Raw genomic sequence first — 20,000 nt, 5'->3', positions numbered from 1 at the left:
TCTTATCTTATATATTTATCTTATATATTTTTATTATCTTATCTTACCTTGAAGCCTCCAGTGCTGTCAGATGTCTCATCAAACAGTTCTGAACAAAGTATCGTGCCTCTAATTGCTCTTCATATTCAAAGCATTTATTTGAAACAAACAAACAATTATTCATATATTATTATTATATAAGTCATATATGAATGAATGCCGCGGTCCGTGTTCCTGGTGTGGTTTGTCCGACACGAGGCCGCCGCTGAAATGAGACGGAGCCTCCAAAGAGAGGGAAGCGTCACGCCCTGTGTCGCGGTGTTTTATTCATGAGGAGCCGCGTCCCAATCCTCCGCCTTAACAGAGAAATGTCTTCTGATGGATCTATCTCCGCAACCTCCGCCCTTCCGCCCAGATAAGAGCGATACGCATCAGGCTCACTTAGAGTTAACCGCTCTATCAGAAATAACCCCTTCGTGCTTTGGAACGGACGGAGGGACGATAGCAGACAGATTGCTTTTCAGGGAGGGAGAGATGGGATTCAAAGCGGTGGCGATAGGAGGCGTCTGGTTTCCCTCCGTGCTGCTCCTCGCCGGGCGGAGCTTCTCTAAAGAACAGAACAGAACAGAACAGCGGGACCCGTTATCTCTCTCCACCCAAACCTCCACCCAGAAAATTGTTCTGTCCTCTGCAGCATTTTGTAGGATTTAAAGCCTTTTTTTAAGGCCTGATTGCGTCTGCAGCGCTGTTTGGATGTTGAATGCCTGACGCTCTGATCCCAGTTTGAAATGATCATAAAGATGTTACAGTTTGATGCCTCCTGGTTTCTGAAACGCAGATCAGTGTGTGAAACTGTCTGGACGACAAAAAGACATCATCATAAAAACACCATTGTTATATTCTATGGATCAGGGGTTCGGTCCAGGCCGTGAGAAGGCGGGCGAGGGAGCCCTGTTGAGCCTGTGCCCATCAGATCTCAAATCGCAAAAACAAATTTAAACAGTGTGTTTTTATTGCATTGTGTTTATCTAACATCCATTTATCTATCTATTATTTACTTTCCCTCCCCCGCGCTGTACCGTCTGCCGCTTAACGTTTGCGGGCGGCTGCGGTGCGGGTGGGGTTGGCCCTCGCCGGGTCGGTGCGCATCGCTCTGCTCGCCATTTGTTAAAACGGTTGTGAACCCCTGCTGTGAATAATATTCTAAAGATAAACCTCAACAATTTCACATTATGATAAAAAATAATAATAAATGAGATAAGTAGGAAGATTAGGTAAAGTAGTAAAATTGCGTTGTCACTGTCAAAGGAATGTGTAGGCCAGATCCAGCAATATTTAAATTGTGTTGGGGGCCGAATGTGGCCCCCGGACCTGTAGTTTGAGACCCCTGGTATCACACAACCTCTTGTGTGACGTTGCTTTTACCGAACACTTCTACAAAGAAGAACAGACTTTAGGATGATGCTGTTGTTAATGTGCATCGCAGGATCAGCGACTACATGGACCTGACGCCCGTGGACATCGTGGGGAAGCGCTGCTACCAGATCATCCACGCGGAGGACGTGGACGGGATCCGACACTGCCACCTGGACCGTGAGTCTGCTTCCTGCTTCCCAGCTGCAAAACTCATCTCCTTCACATTTTAGTTATTGGGAAGTTTCTAGCATCAGCTCAAATTTCCCCTCAATTTGAATAGAAACATGATTGTAGACTCTAGGGCTAGGGCCACGTAACGTGATTTCCAAGGCTAATTTTGCAACAATTTGAGATCGGGTTGAGTTGTGAGGGTCCAGGGTGGTCCAGGGTAGTTCAGGGTATTTGGTGGTCCAGCGTAGTTCAGGGTATTCAGGTAGTCCAGGGTAGTTCAGGGTATTTGGTAGTCCAGGGTAGTTCAGGGTATTTGGTGGTCCAGGGTAGTTCAGGGTATTTAGTGGTCAAGGGTATTTGGTGGTCAGTGTATTTGGTGTGGTTCAGGGTATCTGGTGGTATTTGCTCATGGTTCAGGGTATTTGGTGGTCCAGGGTAGTTCAGGGTATTTGGTGGTCCAGGGTAGTTCAGGGTATTTGGTGGTCCTGGGTAGTCTTGCTGTACAATGGTAGCTGTGATCGATATGTGTGTAAGTGAAAGACTCAAATCTGTCCAAAGCGTCCAGGTCACGATTCAATCAAATGTTTGATTTTATCGGGCGAGTCTTTCCATAATCACTCAAATCACAATTTTCAACAGCCAATGAGATGATGAGCCGGTACAACGGTGAAACCAGAGAAAGCAGGAAGTGGGCGACTTCCTGACTAGAGGAGCGGCTCTGTTCGCTTTGCGCAGCACTGCAGGTTCGCCGCACAAGCAAACACAGTAGCGAGCTGAACAGCAGCCATCTTTGTTGCCGTGCTTGTTGCCATGCTTGTTGCCGTGCTTGTTGCCGTGCTTGTTGTGCGTCAAGATATCGCAAGATATCCTGACGCACGCGGGGAGATACATCCTGGAGAGTGCGGAAGTTCCTAAAAGCTCCGTCGCTCTGTTCCCTGTCTGTAGACTGGTGCTCCTCTCACACGGGCTCTCTCCTCTCGCATTGTGCGCTGAAGAGACTGAAAACCTGTAAATGTCAGCTGGTAATTGTGCAACGCTCAATCTTTTCATTGTCGTTCACGATCGGGCCGTGTGGCCCCGGCTTCACGGTTTATACCAAAAGATCCAGATCCGCAGAACATTACCGCGAGGCGATCAGACGGACAGGTGTGTCCACAGTGCCATGTGCAGGCTGCACCCAGATTACACTGAAGCGTACGGATGTTGCACGTTGGATCCTAAACAAGCGCTAAATGTACAAGCGTGTGTGCGTGCATGTCTGTGTGTGTGTGTGTGTGTGTGTGTGTGTGTGTGTGTGTACGTGCGTGCGTGGGTGTGTGTGTGTGTGTGTGTGGGTGTGTGCGTCTGTCTGTGTGTGTGTGTGTGTGTGTGTGTGTGTGTGTGTGTGTGTGTGCGTGCGTGCGTGCGTGTGTGGGTGTGTGCGTCTGTGTGTGTGTGTGTGTGTGTGTGTGTGTGTGTGTGTGCGTGCGTGCGCAGCAGATTCATCAATTCACCAAATGAAGCCGCAGCCCCGTCTGTCTGTAGAACTCTGAATAATGTGACTGCGATCATCAGATAAAACTGGCATATTCCTCCCGTAAAAGCCCCCGAAAAACTTTTTCAATTACCTGCCTGGAGTTGGAAGGCTGCACACAGCCCGAGTGGCAATCTGGAAGTGGCAGTATGGCGGCCTGGCGGGGTCAAACGCAGCGACGGGGGGTCGCGGGAGCAGAATGAAGAAAGCGGCGGTGAAAAGCGAGAGCAGATTATGGCCCAGCGTTGCACGGCGGGTCAGGGAGCGGAGCGAGGGAGGAGGAAAGGAGGTGTAAATGACTTGGTTTTAGCGGCGCGTAGTCTAATGCAGCCACCTCTGTTCACCCCCGCTGGCCCCTGATTCCGCTGCTTTCCAAATTAATTCCTCTCCTGAAAGAAGGGATTTCACAAAATGGATGGTTACGGGTCGTCAGCGCTCGCTGCCAGGAACACGTTTCTTCTTTTTCGATTTTTTTTTTTCATCCTGAAGCCGGAATGAAGAGAGATGAGATTGTTCTGGAATCCTCCATTTTCAGTCCGGTTTAGTCCGGTCAGGTTTAATAGTCTGTGGGTCAGAGGCTGCCTCCCAAAATTGTATTTTACTGTATTTTGAGTCCTTCTTTTTACTGTCCTTTATTGGAGGGCAGCAGAGCACTTGGAAACGGGAGCTTGGTGAAGTTTTAGAAAAGCATCTCAAACAAACTTCATGAAATGCCGTGTAGGTATCTAACTGACATAAAGATAAGATTTTCATGAAATGAATGTAATTTTTATTGCCAATAATTGACTAGTTACGAACATGTATACGCTAATGAATTTCTCACTCCTAATTCATTTGTGTGGAAGTCACTGTGGTGTGGGGATGGTGTGGTTTGAGCAGCCACACCTGCCCTGGGTCTAGGTGATTGGAATCCAGGATCAGTGGGGCTGTACACCTGTTGCTCGTTGATTGGTCTAACCATCAACAGGTAAAACCCCCATCCCCACACACACACACACACACACACACACACACACACACACACACACACACACACACACACACACACACACGGGAGGAGTCCTTGTCATGACATTTGTCCACCCGCTCCAGGCTTGTTCCATCGAGCCTCTCCACAATAAACTGGTGATGTTTCTACTCCATGCTCCGTGTCTTTGTGCCGGAGGGCTCTGAAAACGCCGCTCGGTTGGCGTGTGGCAGACTGAACTGCCACAATGGCGCCTGAACAGGGACCCTCAGGGAAGGGACACAGAAGAGCCGTCCCAAGACGCCCGGGAGCCAGCAGTGCGACGAACACCACAGGCATTGTTGCCACCTCTTAATACTTCTTCATTTCAAGTTCCTGAGAAAACAGTCGTGGTACGGGCTGCCACGCCTACTCAGAAATCTGGGTAAAAATATCCTCAACCATCTACCTCTCTCTCGCTGGCCGTGTTGGTGAGAATTTCACTGGTTGGCATGGCGATGATAATACGTAATGCGGTTATTAACCACGCCTCCATTCTCTGTTTGGAGAAAAACTGAGGCAGAAAGCAGGAAGTGAAATACACCGGTTGGGTCGTAGTTAAATGGAATGCATAAGTTATGAATGTGGCAGGATACAACGCTTTTGTTGGTGCTTTTATTTTGAAAGGCCCGATCCACTCACACGGCTCTGGAGGTTTTGGACACGGTGCCTCTGCATTCCGGCTGCGGTGCATTCTGGGAAACGCAGCCTGGTTTTCTAAAGTCACCATGGCCGCCTTGTGGATTAACGTGCTCTGATGCCTTCAGATCTTCCAACCGCTTCCTGTTGTTTATACAGAGTTCAAAACCCTAGGATTTTCATTTGAACCCCGGAGTCCTCAAAGCAGCTTAAAGTGGGACTGCAGAGCGACCTCGGCGACCTCTCTGCGGGAGCGCAGGCCTCACGTTGAGCACCGCTCGGGGCTTGAAGTGGGAGAATCCATCGATCGGCTTCATGTTTGGAGCGGAGATGTGAGTTTTAAAGAGCGGGACGAGGCTCGATGGCACGAGACGCACCAATCACCCTGCCAGAGCGTCCTTTAAACACTGAGAGGGGGAGGGAGGGAGGAGGAGAGGAAGTTGTTCTCAGACAAAAAGACAGAGGAGAGGAAAGGAGAAGTGGAGAGGAGACGGGAGAGGAAAGGAAAGAATGACCGGGGAGGAGAGGAGCAGAAGCGTCGGAGTGGAGGGTGGAATAAAGGAGGAGAGAGAACGGGAGGAGAGGTAGAGAAGAGAGGGGGCGGGGAGGAGAAGACAAAAGAAGCGTGGGAGTGGAGGGGTGGGATAAAGGAGGAGAGGCTATTGTGCTTTTCACAAAGAGCGAGGGACGGGGTGAGAGAGAAAGGGACAGACAATAGGAGAGAGAAAGGGATTGATGTTGAAAGACGAGAAGAGGACGAGCAATCATCTTCATAGGGAAGAAGGAGGGAGATAAAGGAGGGGAGAGATAGAACAGGCAGATCTGAGTGTTTGTCGGACGGAAGAAGAGATATTCACCCTCTCACGGTGAGAGAGAGAGAGAGAGAGAGAGATGAGATGGTCAGGGAGAAGAGGATGAGAGAGGGATGGCGTGAGAGAACGGGAGGGGCGTAGGAAGGTAGGAAGGGATCTCGAGAAACGATAGAAAAAGAAGAATAGAACCTTTTCACGGCCGGAGAAGAGGAGCGAGGGATGAGGAGGAGGGAGAGAGGGGGAGGGGGCGAGAGGTTGTAAAAAGTGTAGAAGGAGGGATAGTCTGGTGACAGATGGAGAGAGAGAGAGCGAGAGAGAGCGAGCGCCTGCAGGCATTTTATGAGGATTTGTCTCCCTGGACGATCGCAAACACACACACACACACACACACACTCTACAACACACACACTCTACAACACACACACACACACACACACACTCTACAACACACACACACACACACACACTCTGCAACACACACACACACACACTCTACAACACACACACACACACACACACTCTACAACACACACTCTGCAACACACACACACACACACACTCTGCAACACACACACACACACACACACACACACACACACAGGGCAGTAAAGTACAGGAACCCTTTTGGGACAAACATGAGTTTGGACATGAAAACACAAACAACCTGCAGAGTGATAAAGGGCTTTACACCGTGACCTGTTCGTCTAACTGTCTGTCTGCATGTCTGCATGTCTGACTGTCTGTCTGTCTGTCTGTCTGTCTGCCTGCCTGCCTGCCTGCCTGCCTGCCTGCCTGTCTGCCTGCCTGCCTGCCCGTCTGCCTGCCTGCCTGCCCGTCTGTCTGTCTGTCTGTCAGGTGAACCAGGAGAACTCACTCACTCTCACTCTGGTCCCTCAGACCTGCTCCTGGTTTTCTCCACTTCCTGTCCAGACTGAATCAAGAGTGAGTGATACAAGGAGAGAGACAGACAGGCAGGTAGGCAGACAGACAGGCAGGCAGGCAGGCAGGCAGGCAGGCAGACAGGCCTGCACACAGACAGACAGACAGACAGACAGACAGACAGGCAGCGCTGTGGGCTCTGCCTGGGGCTTGACGAGCAGAGCTGCAGATTAAAGGAGTTTGATTCTCTTTTAAAGTGTCTGGATCATCCCCCCACGCTGAGCCAGTCTGACCATCAGAACCATCAGAACCATCAGGACCATCAGGGCCATCAGAACCATCAGAACCATCAGGACCATCAGGGCCATCAGAACCATCAGGACCATCAGGACCATCAGGACCATCAGAACCATCAGGCCTATCAGAACCATCAGAACCATCAGAACCATCAGGACTATCAGGACCATCAGGACCATCAGAACCATCAGAACCATCAGGACCATCAGGGCCATCAGAACCATCAGGACCATCAGGACCATCAGGACCATCAGGACCATCAGAACCATCAGAACCATCAGGCCTATCAGAACCATCAGAACCATCAGAACCATCAGGACTATCAGGACCATCAGGACCATCAGAACCATCAGGCCTATCAGGACCATCAGAACCATCAGGCCTATCAGAACCATCAGAACCATCAGAACCATCAGGACTATCAGAACCATCAGAACCATCAAGACTATCAGGACCATCAGAACCATCAGAACCATCAGGACTATCAGGACCATCAGGACTATCAGAACTATCCGGACCATGAAACCATCAGAACCTCAGGACCATGAGAACCATGAAACCATCAGAACCATCAGGACCATGAAACCATCGGAATCATCAGGACCATGAAACAATGAACCCATCAGAACCATCAGGACCATGAAACCATGAAACCATCAGGACCATGAAACCATCAGAACCATCAGAACCACAGGACCATGAGAACAATGAAACCATCAGAACCATCAGGACCATCAGAACCATCAGGTCCATCAGAACCATCAGGACCATCAGAACCATCAAGAACCATCAAGACCATCAGAACCATCAGGACCATCAGAACCATCAGGACTTTGAAACCATCAGAACCATCAGGACCATGAAACCATCGGAATCATCAGGACCATGAAACAATGAACCCATCAGAACCATCAGGACCATGAAACCATGAAACCATCAGGACCATGAAACCATCAGAACCATCAGAACCACAGGACCATGAGAACAATGAAACCATCAGAACCATCAGGACCATCAGAACCATCAGGTCCATCAGAACCATCAGGACCATCAGAACCATCAAGAACCATCAAGACCATCAGAACCATCAGGACCATCAGAACCATCGGGACCATCAGAACCATCAGGACTGTGAAACCATCAGAACCATCAGGACCATCAGGGCCATCAGAACCATCAGGACCATCAGGACCATCAGAACCATCAGGCCTATCAGAACCATCAGAACCATCAGAACCATCAGGACTATCAGGACCATCAGGACCATCAGAACCATCAGGCCTATCAGGACCATCAGGACCATCAGAACCATCAGGCCTATCAGGACCATCAGAACCATCAGGCCTATCAGAACCATCAGAACCATCAGAACCATCAGGACTATCAGAACCATCAGAACCATCAAGACTATCAGGACCATCAGAACCATCAGAACCATCAGGACTATCAGGACCATCAGGACTATCAGAACTATCCGGACCATGAAACCATCAGAACCTCAGGACCATGAGAACCATGAAACCATCAGAACCATCAGGACCATGAAACCATCGGAATCATCAGGACCATGAAACAATGAACCCATCAGAACCATCAGGACCATGAAACCATGAAACCATCAGGACCATGAAACCATCAGAACCATCAGAACCACAGGACCATGAGAACAATGAAACCATCAGAACCATCAGGACCATCAGAACCATCAGGTCCATCAGAACCATCAGGACCATCAGAACCATCAAGAACCATCAAGACCATCAGAACCATCAGGACCATCAGAACCATCAGGACTTTGAAACCATCAGAACCATCAGGACCATGAAACCATCGGAATCATCAGGACCATGAAACAATGAACCCATCAGAACCATCAGGACCATGAAACCATGAAACCATCAGGACCATGAAACCATCAGAACCATCAGAACCACAGGACCATGAGAACAATGAAACCATCAGAACCATCAGGACCATCAGAACCATCAGGTCCATCAGAACCATCAGGACCATCAGAACCATCAAGAACCATCAAGACCATCAGAACCATCAGGACCATCAGAACCATCGGGACCATCAGAACCATCAGGACTGTGAAACCATCAGAACCATCAGGACCATCAGGGCCATCAGAACCATCAGGACCATCAGGACCATCAGAACCATCAGGCCTATCAGAACCATCAGAACCATCAGAACCATCAGGACTATCAGGACCATCAGGACCATCAGAACCATCAGGCCTATCAGGACCATCAGAACCATCAGGCCTATCAGAACCATCAGAACCATCAAGACTATCAGGACCATCAGAACCATCAGAACCATCAGGACTATCAGGACCATCAGGACTATCAGAACTATCCGGACCATGAAACCATCAGAACCTCAGGACCATGAGAACCATGAAACCATCAGAACCATCAGGACCATGAAACCATCGGAATCATCAGGACCATGAAACAATGAACCCATCAGAACCATCAGGACCATGAAACCATGAAACCATCATGACCATGAAACCATCAGAACCATCAGAACCACAGGACCATGAGAACAATGAAACCATCAGAACCATCAGGACCATCAGAACCATCAGGTCCATCAGAACCATCAGGACCATCAGAACCATCAAGAACCATCAGGACCATCAGAACCATCAGGACCATCAGAACCATCGGGACCATCAGAACCATCAGGACCGTGAAACCATCAGAACCATCAGGACCATCAGGACCATGAAACCATGAAACCATCAGAACCATCAGAACCACAGGACCACAGGACCACGAGAACCATGAAACCATCAGAACCATCAGGACCATGAAACCATCAGAACCATCAGAACCACAGGACCATGAGAAACATGAAACCATCAGAACCATCAGGACCATGAAGCCATGAAACCATCAGAACCACAGGACCATGAGAAACATGAAACCATCAGAACCATGAAACCATGAGAACCACAGGACCATGAGAACCCTGACACCATCAGAACCATAGGAACCATCAGAACCATCACGACGATGAACCCATCAGAACCATCAGGCCCATGAGAACCATCAGAACCATCAGGACTTTGAAACCATCAGAACCATCAGGACCATGAAACCATCGGAATCATCAGGACCATGAAACAATGAACCCATCAGAACCATCAGGGCCATGAAACCATGAAACCATCAGGACCATGAAACCATCAGAACCATCAGAACCACAGGACCATGAGAACAATGAAACCATCAGAACCATCAGGTCCATCAGAACCATCAGGACCATCAGAACCATCAAGAACCATCAGGACCATCAGAACCATCAGGACCATCAGAACCATCGGGACCATCAGAACCATCAGGACCGTGAAACCATCAGAACCATCAGGACCATCAGGACCATGAAACCATCAGAACCATCAGAACCATCAGAACCATCAGAACCACAGGACCACAGGACCACGAGAACCATGAAACCATCAGAACCATCAGGACCATGAAACCATCAGAACCATCAGAACCACAGGACCATGAGAAACATGAAACCATCAGAACCATCAGGACCATGAAGCCATGAAACCATCAGAACCACAGGACCATGAGAAACATGAAACCATCAGAACCATGAAACCATGAGAACCACAGGACCATGAGAACCATGAAACCATCAGAACCATAGGAACCATCAGAACCATCACGACGATGAACCCATCAGAACCATCAGGCCCATGAGAACCATCAGAACCATCAGGACTTTGAAACCATCAGAACCATCAGGACCATGAGAACCATCAGGAGGATGAAACCATCAGAACCATCAGAACCACAGGACTATGAGAAACATGAAACCATCAGAACCATAGGAACCATCAGGACCTTGAAACCATCAGGACCATGAGAACCATCAGGAGGATGAAACCATCAGAACCATCAGAACCACAGGACTATGAGAAACATGAAACCATCAGAACCATAGGAACCATCAGGACCTTGAAACCATCAGAACCATCAGGCCCATGAGAACCATCAGGACCTTGAAACCATCAGAACCATCAGGACCATGAGAACCATCAGAACCATCAGGCCCATGAGAACCATCAGAACCACAGGACCATGAGAACCATGAAACCATCCGAACCATCAGGACCATGAAACCATCAGAACCATCAGAACCACAGGACCATGAGAACAGTGAAACCATCAGAACCATTAAACCATGAAACCATCAGAACCATCAGGACCATGAGAACCATGAAACCATCAGAACCATCAGGACCATGAAACCATGAGAACCATCAGGACCATGAAACCATGAGAACCATCAGGACCATGAAACCCTGAGAACCATCAGGACCATGGGAACTATCAGAACTTGGAGGGTGTGGTGGAAAATAACAGTTCTTCACAGGTTCTTTAAAAGGACAGAACCACAGCGCTACCCCCAGCTCCCGTGGTCCAGGGTCCAGAGAAGAACAACAGAACTACACAGAACCACAACACAGTGTCGTCTGAGCGAAGGACTTCAGACACGGTTCTTAAAGGAACCTTGTTCTGAATGGTTCTTTGCAGAACCCAAAATGGTTCTTCTGTGGCCTCGGCCGCTCTGGTCCTGGGTGGGATCTCCTGCAGCGTGTCAGTCAAGAGAAGGGAAGGATGCTCCATGAACGACTCCTGACATGAAATGCAGATGGATTCAAATGTGTCGTCCAGAGCAGAGCGGCTCAGGACGAACAGAAGCAAACGCTGAGGAACCACCAGGAGCAGGAAAGCAGCAGCACCAAACAGGAGAAAATGTTTTCTGTATTTGTATTTGAAGTATAAATATTCCAAAGTAATAATTACCCAATAAGTACATTATGACATATAAGATAGACAGACAGGCAGGCAGACAGACAGGCAGGCAGACAACGTTAATCTGTGTGTGTGTGTGTGTGTGTGTGTGTGTGTGTGTGTGTGTGTGTGTGTGTGTGAGAGCACTGTTCCGTTATTTACTCTGCTGTACAAACAAAGCAAGGTCACATTCAAGGTGACGTGATCTCAACATCTCTGCCTTAACACGCACAAACAAGTGATTCTCCCTCCCTCCCTCCCTCCCTCCCTTTCCTCTCTCTCTCTCTCTCTCTCCCCTCCCTCCCTCTCTTCTCCTCTCTCTGTCTCTCCCTCAATCTCTCTCTCTCAGCCTCCTTCTCCTTCCTTCCTCCCTCCCTCTCTCTCCCTCTCTTCTCCCCTTTCTCTCCCTCTCCTCTCCCTCTCTCTCTCTCCCATCCTCCCTCTCCTCTCTTCCTTCCTCCCTCTCCATCTCTCCCTCTCCTCCCTCCCTCCCCCCTCTCTCTAACTCTATGAATAGACAAATAAAGAACCAATCAGCGTCGTCCGTTGGACCAAAGTCGATTATTTCAGCCCTGGGGATTTGGTCTCCAACAACGCTATTAGTTACTAATAGTTTTTAATTACTGGCCTCTTTTCATATCATTTAACCCCCCGCCTGTTCCCTCCATTTCACCAGAAACCACTCCGTCTGTCTGTCTGTCTGACTGACTGACTGACTGTCTGTCTGTCTGTCTGTCTGTCTGTCTGTCTGTCTGTCTGTCTGTCTGTCTGTCTGTCTGTCTGTCTGTCCGTGTCTCTCTCTCTCTCTGCCTGTATCGCTCACTCTTGATTCAGCCGATGAACAGGATCTGGGTTCACAGTGTTCCTGTTTGAGTGGCCTGTGATTAATATCAATACGTACCGGTTGAGAAAACCATTTAGGGCTTCATTTAGCCAAATTTATCGCCAACGCTCGCTCCGCAGCATTTCGGTGGAACCCGGGCCGGGAGCCGCAGCCCTGCAGAGCCCCCTGCTGGTGGCCGGCATGCACTGCGCCAGAGCGCAACGGTCCTGCTTGAAGCCGCTTGTGAGGATTTTCTTTGGGTGAAATATCATTTCTCGGCGTTGGAAATGGAACCGTCGACACCACACGACCGGCTGAGACCCCCCGCGGCATGAACACAAAAACAAACAAACGTAAACCTTGTGCTCGGACCCGGAAGAGCTTCCCCAAACCCCCACCCCGAAGTTCTCCCTCCACCGGAGACCAGGCGACTTTACCCGGAGACGTCAGTGATGAAAAGTGAACAGAGGCAATGGAAGGCGGAGGGTCCCGCCGCTCCCTGGCTCCGACATGGAGACAAGGTGGGGAATTGTGACCTGGAAGTGACGGAGGCTCTTCCGTTTGGATTTTGTGCTTTTCTCAGGTGAAAAGCCTTTAAAAAGCTTTTTTTTTTTTAAAAGAGGAGGAGGTGATGTTCTGCTCCGATGTGACCAGACCGACCTCACTTTGAATTTCATGGGGACCCAGAAAACCTGTTTCCACAACGTTCCACTCTGTTTGGTGCCTATTTGACGGCCATTTTAAAAGATGGCTGCCCCGGCCCTCAGGGGGGCCTCCATATCTCTGTCTTTTCAAAACATATAAATCGACATCTGTGCAAAACCTGATGCTTGATCCCAAAATGTCTTATTACTTCATTAAATACATACAGTATATACAATATAATAATAGAATACATCCTTGATACATCAAGCAGCTTTCTTAAACTAAGATCAATTTATTATTATTATTATTATTATTATTATTAATAATAATAATAATAATAATAATAATAATCAGATTCAAAAATTGAACCATCCTTACATTTGTGTGAAAATTCACCTCATAATGAAAGCTCTCTGCAGATTGAGGATCGATTTGTCCTCAAATAAGGGAATGTTATTAATTAGTCTTAAATCATAAATCAATATTGTCCATTGATTTCATCAAAGTGCTGACGCTGCTGATCCAGAGGAAACAGAACAGTGGGAAATATCATTATGCACATATTGATGGACACTGTATTCAGAAGCTAAAACAAATATTCACTAGTCTACTGTCTCTGCACACACACACACACACACACACACACACACACACATAAATTCACACACCCTCACACACACATGCACACACACACACTCTCACACACACATGCACACACACACACTCTCTCACACAGTGTGATTAATGGCGGCAGCAGCAGAGCGACTCTCTGCCAGCTGTCACATGACATCTGACGGCTGCAATTCTCTCTTCCTCTCTGTCTCTTTCTCTCCGTCTCTCAATCACTCTCTCTCTCTGTATTCAACCTTGAGCTCATCACTCCTTCATCTCTGTTGGCTCATCCTCTTGTCTTCTGTTCCATCTCTTTCTTTTCATTCCTCATTTTACTTTTCTTTATGGCCTTCCTTCTCCACTCCTCTCTCTCTGCTTTAATGAACAGGTTGATGTGTCACATTACTTTTTCAACAAGAAGAAATTCTGAACAATTAACAAAACTCTCCCCCCCCCCTCCTCATGCCTCTCCTCCTTCTCCACCCTCCTCCCCTTATTCCTCTCCTCCTGTTTCTTTCTCCTCTTCTTCCTTCTCTTCTCCTCCTCCTCCTCCCTCCACCCTCCTTTCCTCACGCCTCTTCTCCTCCACCTCTCCTCTCCACCTCTCCCAGTGATGAATAAAGGTCAGTGTGTGACAAAGTATTACCGCTGGATCCAGAAGAATGGAGGTTACGTCTGGATCCAGTCCAGCGCCACCATCGCCATCAACGCCAAGAACGCCAGCGACAAGAACATCATCTGGGTCAACTACGTACTGAGGTCAGAGGTCACCTGCAGGGACACAACACACACACACACCGAGAAAACACACACCTACAGACACACACAGAGTCATGTACTGTGGATCTTATGTTGTCGTAAATATCCAAGACTGAAATCTACCTTCCTGTCTTTCTGTTTGCTTGTCCGTCTGTCTCTCTGTCTTCCTGCATGTCTATCTGCCTCGCCGTCTCCATAGCAACCTGGAGTATAAGGACACGCCGATGGACATCGCCCAGCTCCCCAATCTGCCGGAGAAAGCGTCTGAGTCCTCAGAGAGCTCAGACTCCGACTCTGAATCCAAGGAGAGTTCTGGTAGGAACATGTCTGTCTGTCTGTCTGTCTGTCTGTCTGCCTGTCTGTCTGTCCTGTGTTCTGCTCTGCTGATGTCATCTCAAAGCCCAGAACTCCTGAAGTACCAGGATGTAGATGTCGTGTAGTGGTACAGAACCGTGGGTGGGGTTCCAGGATGGAGAACAATGTACACAACTGTGGAGACACACACACACACACACACACACACACACACACACACACTTGTAAGTTGCACTTAGAAGCAGAGAGTTGATTTTGTTGATGTATAAAGTGTGACGTTGTGGTTGGTGGTTTAAAAGCAGGAGAGCAGCTCTGGGTGCCAGCTGCTGTCTTGCTGCAGGGCACGCTGGCAGAGCGCTGGCGGTAGAACCACGCCAACTGCCGTGCCAGGAGCAGGGAGCAGCGTGCTGGCACCTCTGGGTGCCAGGATGAAGAGCTCAGGCTTGAGAAACACATCCAGAGTGAGGAGATGTGTGAGGCGGAGACGCTCTGGGGGTCTCTGGGGGGTTAGGATGAGATGAGATCAGACTTAAGATAAGACCTTATTGTATAAATACATCTTATGTATATGTTTATATATATACTATAGATAGACAGAACTATCGATAAAATGTAAATCTATAGTTCGGTGAGGTAGCAGTATAGAAATGAAGGTGGCATTATAATAATAACAGCTTTCCTCATGATAACAATAATAACAATAATAACAATAATAGTGCTCATATGGAGATTATGCAGAAAATAATTAGCATTTGTTCAATTTCTGTGAGATCTGATCAGATCAGATTTGTTTTGTGCGGAACTCAACAAAAGGCACAGATTCAAGATTCAAGATTCAAGATTCAAGATTTTTTATTTGTCACAAACATATACATACTTTCATACATATATGCAGTGAAATGTAATGCAACGCACCCGGTGATAGCACACAATATGTCCTAGGAAAAAATAGAAAATAAAATAAAAAGTAGAAAATTCCTTTCTAATAGACCGACTAACTGACTCCTAAAACGTAATACAGTAAGTGGAATACTTATAGAATAAGATAAAAATATATAGAATAAAATACAATAAAAATGAATTGAAATAAAATGGAATAGATAGAGGGAATATGCCTATGTATATACAGATATGTGCATTTAAAGTGGCATGTGAATTAAAGTGGCATGTGAATGTGAATAGTGTGAGGTAGTGTTTGGGATAATACAGCACAGTATACAACAGTACGGCGCAGCAATACGGCATCACGAACAACCCTGAACAGTGATACAGTATGCGATACAGTATGCTACATACAGTAGGTAGTGGAGCCTAGTGCATGGCTCAGTTAGGACCCCTGGTGAGGTCAGCATTGACAGTTCTAATGGCTTGAGGGAAGAAACTCCGTCTCAGTCTCTCTGTTCTCGCTGCGTGACTGCGGAGGCGCTTGCCTGACCGCAGCAGCTGGAACAGTCCGTTGTTGGGGTGATGAGGATCCTTCATGATTCTACGGGCTCTGCTACTACACCTCCTGGTGTATAGCTCCTGCAAGGGGGGGAGGGTAGTTCCAGTGGTACGTTCAGCTGAACACACCACCCTCTGCAGGGCCCGCCTGTCCTGGGCAGTACAGTTCCCAAACCAGGCAGTGATGTTGCCTGTCAGGATGCTCTCCACTGCTCCAGAGTAGAAGGACTTGAGGATCCTCACCGAGACCCAGAATTTCCTCAGCTGCCTGAGGTGGTAGAGACGCTGCCTCGCCTTTCTCACCAGAGTGTCTGTATGAACAGTCCATGTTAAGTCCTCTGTGATGTGGACTCCCAGATATCTGAAGCTGCTCACCCTATCGACAGAAGTCCCATTAATCCACAAGGGCGCGTGCGTCCTCGATTGTGATCCACGCCTAAAGTCCACAATCATCTCCTTGGTTTTGCTGACGTTCAGGTGGAGGCTGTAGACCTGGCACCAGAGTGACAGGTCAGCCACCTCCTCGCGGTAGGCCTTCTCATCGCAGTCGGTGATCAGGCCTACGACCACGGTGTCGTCAGCAAACTTGATGATGGTGTTGGAGCTGGACCTGGCCACACAGTCGTGTGTGTACAGGGAGTACAGTAGGGGGCTGAGGACGCAGCCCTGGGGGGATCCTGTGTTCAGGGTGAGGGAGCTTGACATGTACTTCCCCACCTTGACCACCTGGGGGCGGCCTGTGAGGAAGTCTAGGATCCAGGTGCACAGCGGACCATTCAATCCTAGCTCCATCAGCTTGACAGCCAGTCTGGTGGGGACTATGGTGTTGAAAGCTGAACTATAATCAATGAACAGCATTCTCACATAGGCCCCCTTCTGGCCATCCAGGTGCGTGAGCGTGGTGTGCAGTACCTGAGAGACCGCGTCATCCGTGGATCTGTTCTGCCGGTACGCGAACTGCAACGGGTCCAAGGTGCGGGGGAGGGAGGCGCAGATGTAATCCTTAATCAGCCTCTCGAAACACTTCATGACCACCGAGGTGAGGGCCACCGGACGGTAGTCATTCAGGCAGGTTGGAGAGGCGATCTTCGGGACAGGAACGACGGTGGACCTCTTGAAGCAGGACGGGACCACTGATTCAGCCAGGGAGATGTTGAATATTGTGGTGAACACCGGAGCTAGCTGGTTAGCACAGGTCTTCAGTACTCGCCCAAATATGCCATCTGGACCCGCAGCTTTCCTGGTGTTCACCCGCATCAAAGCCCTCCTGACCTCGTGCACGGACACTGAGAGTGCGCGCTCATCCCCAGCGGTGTAACTCCAATTAGCCGGCGAGCTAGCGGTGCTGCTGCCAGACTCGAACCGCGCATAAAAGGAGTTCAGTTGGTTGGCCAGGGAGGCGTCCGCACTCGTGGCTGGGGAGGAGCTGCTCTTGTAGTTTGTTATTGTTCGCAGCCCCTCCCACAAGCGTCTTGTGTCCCCCCGCTCCATCTGCAGCTCCACGGTGTCTCTGTACGTCCGTTTAGCGTCCCTCACCGTCCTCCGCAGATTGTACGACGCCACTTTGTAATTGTCCATGTTACCAGATACAAGACCGTCGTTGTAAGCGGCCGTGCGAGCATTCAGAGGATAGATGGATTAATCAACCCATGGTTTCTGGTTTGGAAATATCCGAACTTTCACCGTGGGAACGATTTCATCCGCGAGCGTAGCCACAAAACTCACTACAACCTCCGTAAACTCGCTGACGTCACTTGAACTCGCTCGGAACATGTCCCAGTCTACGTCAGTCAGAGCGTCCTGAAGCGCAGCCTCTGATTGGTCCGTCCACCGCTTCACTTCCCTCGTCATCACCAGATCCCGCGCGATCAGAGGCCTGTAAACAGGAAGCAGCGAGATCGCGGCGTGATCTGATTTCCCGAAAGCAGGGAGCGAGACGGGCTTGTATCCGTTCTTGTAAGGAGTGTAACAATGGTCCAGAGTTCTGTCTCCCCTGGTGGCACACGTGATGTGTTGGTGGAAATTCGGCAGAACTTTTTTCAGGTTGGCCCTGTTAAAGTCCCCAGTCACCACCACAGCCGCGTCGGGATGTCTGTTCTGAAATCCGCACAACACATCGTGCAGAACCGACAGAGCTGCGTCGGTGTCCGCTTGCGGTGGGATATAAACGGCTGTAATGATGACCGTGCTGAATTCCCGGGGGAGATAAAATGGACGGCATAGTATGGTCAGCTGTTCCAGGTTCGGCGAGCAGGAGTGGGAGAGGAATTTGGTGTTGTTGGCGTTACACCAGCGGTTGTTTACCATTAGGCAGACGCCTCCACCTTTGGATTTCCCCGACTCTGCCGTTCTGTCGCCGCGGAACACGGAGAAGGCCTCAGCTGGACGTATGGCTTCATCCGGCACCAGTGGGTTCAGCCATGTTTCCGTCAGGCAGAGGACGCAACAGTTCCTCGTGTCACGCTGGAATTGAATCCTCGCTCGAATTTCATCCATCTTGTTCTCCAGGGACTGGACGTTAGCAAGAAGGATGCTTGGCAGAGGTGGACGGTAAGGTTGCGTCCTCATTCTGACCCGAATGCCGCCGCGTTTACCTCGGTGCTTCCTCCGTGGGCCGGCTCGTGGAACAGCGACTCCATTTCTGTTGTAGTTGTTGTTGCGAGTGTTCCCGCGTAGGATTTCCGCCGGCCACTCTGCTCCCACGGATAAAAAGTCCCAAAGTTGTTCGTTTAGGGAAATTTTTATATCCATGAGTGCATCACGGTCGTATGAGTTAATTGTTGATGTTTTTCTGGCGAACATTGTGATAAAAAAAGGAAAAAAATACTAAAGAGTAAGAAAGTAACCGGAGCGCCGGCGCAGGCGACCGCTAGGGGCGGCGCCACTATCGCCGCCACAGATTTAATAAAAACTGTGTTTGAAGCAGTTCAGGTCCAATCATTGGTCCAGTCATAGATCCATTCGTTGGCCAGTCATAGGTCCAGTCGTAGGTCCAGTCGTAGGTCCAGTCGTAGGTCCAGTCGTAGGTCCAGTCGTAGGTCCAGGTATTGTTTTGTTTTGGTCTTTTTTCTTGTGACGAAGCAGTTGGTGGGAGGTGAAAGGCTGCAGGGGGGTGTCCAGCAAGAGACATGCCGACCGGGCAGCGCTGTCCTCCCTCTCTCTCTGTTGGCCTGGTGCAGTGCAGTAGCTGGGATGAGACACAGCAGCAGAGCCGCACAGGAAACAGGAAACAGGAAAAGGATTTATTTTAGTTTCCGTTTTATTTCAATTTCCAATCCTTTTACTGTCCTGGTGTGGTATATACAATATTATAATACTTTGTTTATGTACAATATTGAGTTATCTGTCCATTCAACCAACCATCTATGCATCTATTCTTTACTCCACCCATCCCTACATCCTCACCCATTCCTCCATCCATCCATCACATCCCTTTCCGTGTGGAGTTTGCATGTTCACTTGGGTTTTGTCCAGGTGCCCTGAAGCACTGGCCAGATCCCAAGAAGTGGTTTGGATGATAAAATGCAAAGGACACATTTCTTTCATTCCTCCATCCATCCCAAATCTTCAGCTATCAATCAGGCTAAATACGACGGTTGTAATCTCTCCCCCAGACCATGAGCACTCCAAGTCAGATGGGAAGCCGGCCCACCAATCAGAACGCAGCGAGGAGCCGGTGACCGACAGCAAGAGCCAGCAGCAGTCCGGCCAATCGCAGCCTTCCTCTGCGCAGGACATGAGGCGTCAGGAGGAAGAGGAGGGGGGCGAGAGCTCCAACAGCCCCGAGAGCCAGAACAGCGAGGACAGTCTGGAAGCTTCCGAGGGGGAGGGGGAGGTGGAGGAGGAACAGGAGGCCGGGGGCGGA

At 49.2% G+C, this 20,000-nt stretch overlaps 1 protein-coding gene across 1 annotated transcript in view; it reads left to right on the top strand.

Moving 5' to 3' along the window:
• Positions 1-20,000, top strand: part of npas3 (neuronal PAS domain protein 3) — a gene marked incomplete at both ends in the record, with an annotated part of 197,868 nt that overhangs the window by 176,560 nt on the left and 1,308 nt on the right. The window contains 4 exons of the mRNA XM_080012688.1: positions 1,466-1,572; positions 14,230-14,377; positions 14,577-14,692; positions 19,750-20,000. The exon at positions 19,750-20,000 is cut by the window's right edge and continues 1,308 nt beyond it. Coding sequence (XP_079868814.1) covers positions 1,466-1,572; positions 14,230-14,377; positions 14,577-14,692; positions 19,750-20,000 — 622 coding nt within the window. The remainder of the gene's footprint in view (positions 1-1,465; positions 1,573-14,229; positions 14,378-14,576; positions 14,693-19,749) is intronic.

The sequence above is a fragment of the Zeus faber genome, assembly GCF_960531495.2.
Source record: "Zeus faber genome assembly, chromosome: 13".
NCBI classification, from domain to species: Eukaryota; Metazoa; Chordata; class Actinopteri; order Zeiformes; family Zeidae; genus Zeus; species Zeus faber.
This window is presented reverse-complemented; position numbering and strand designations above follow the sequence as displayed.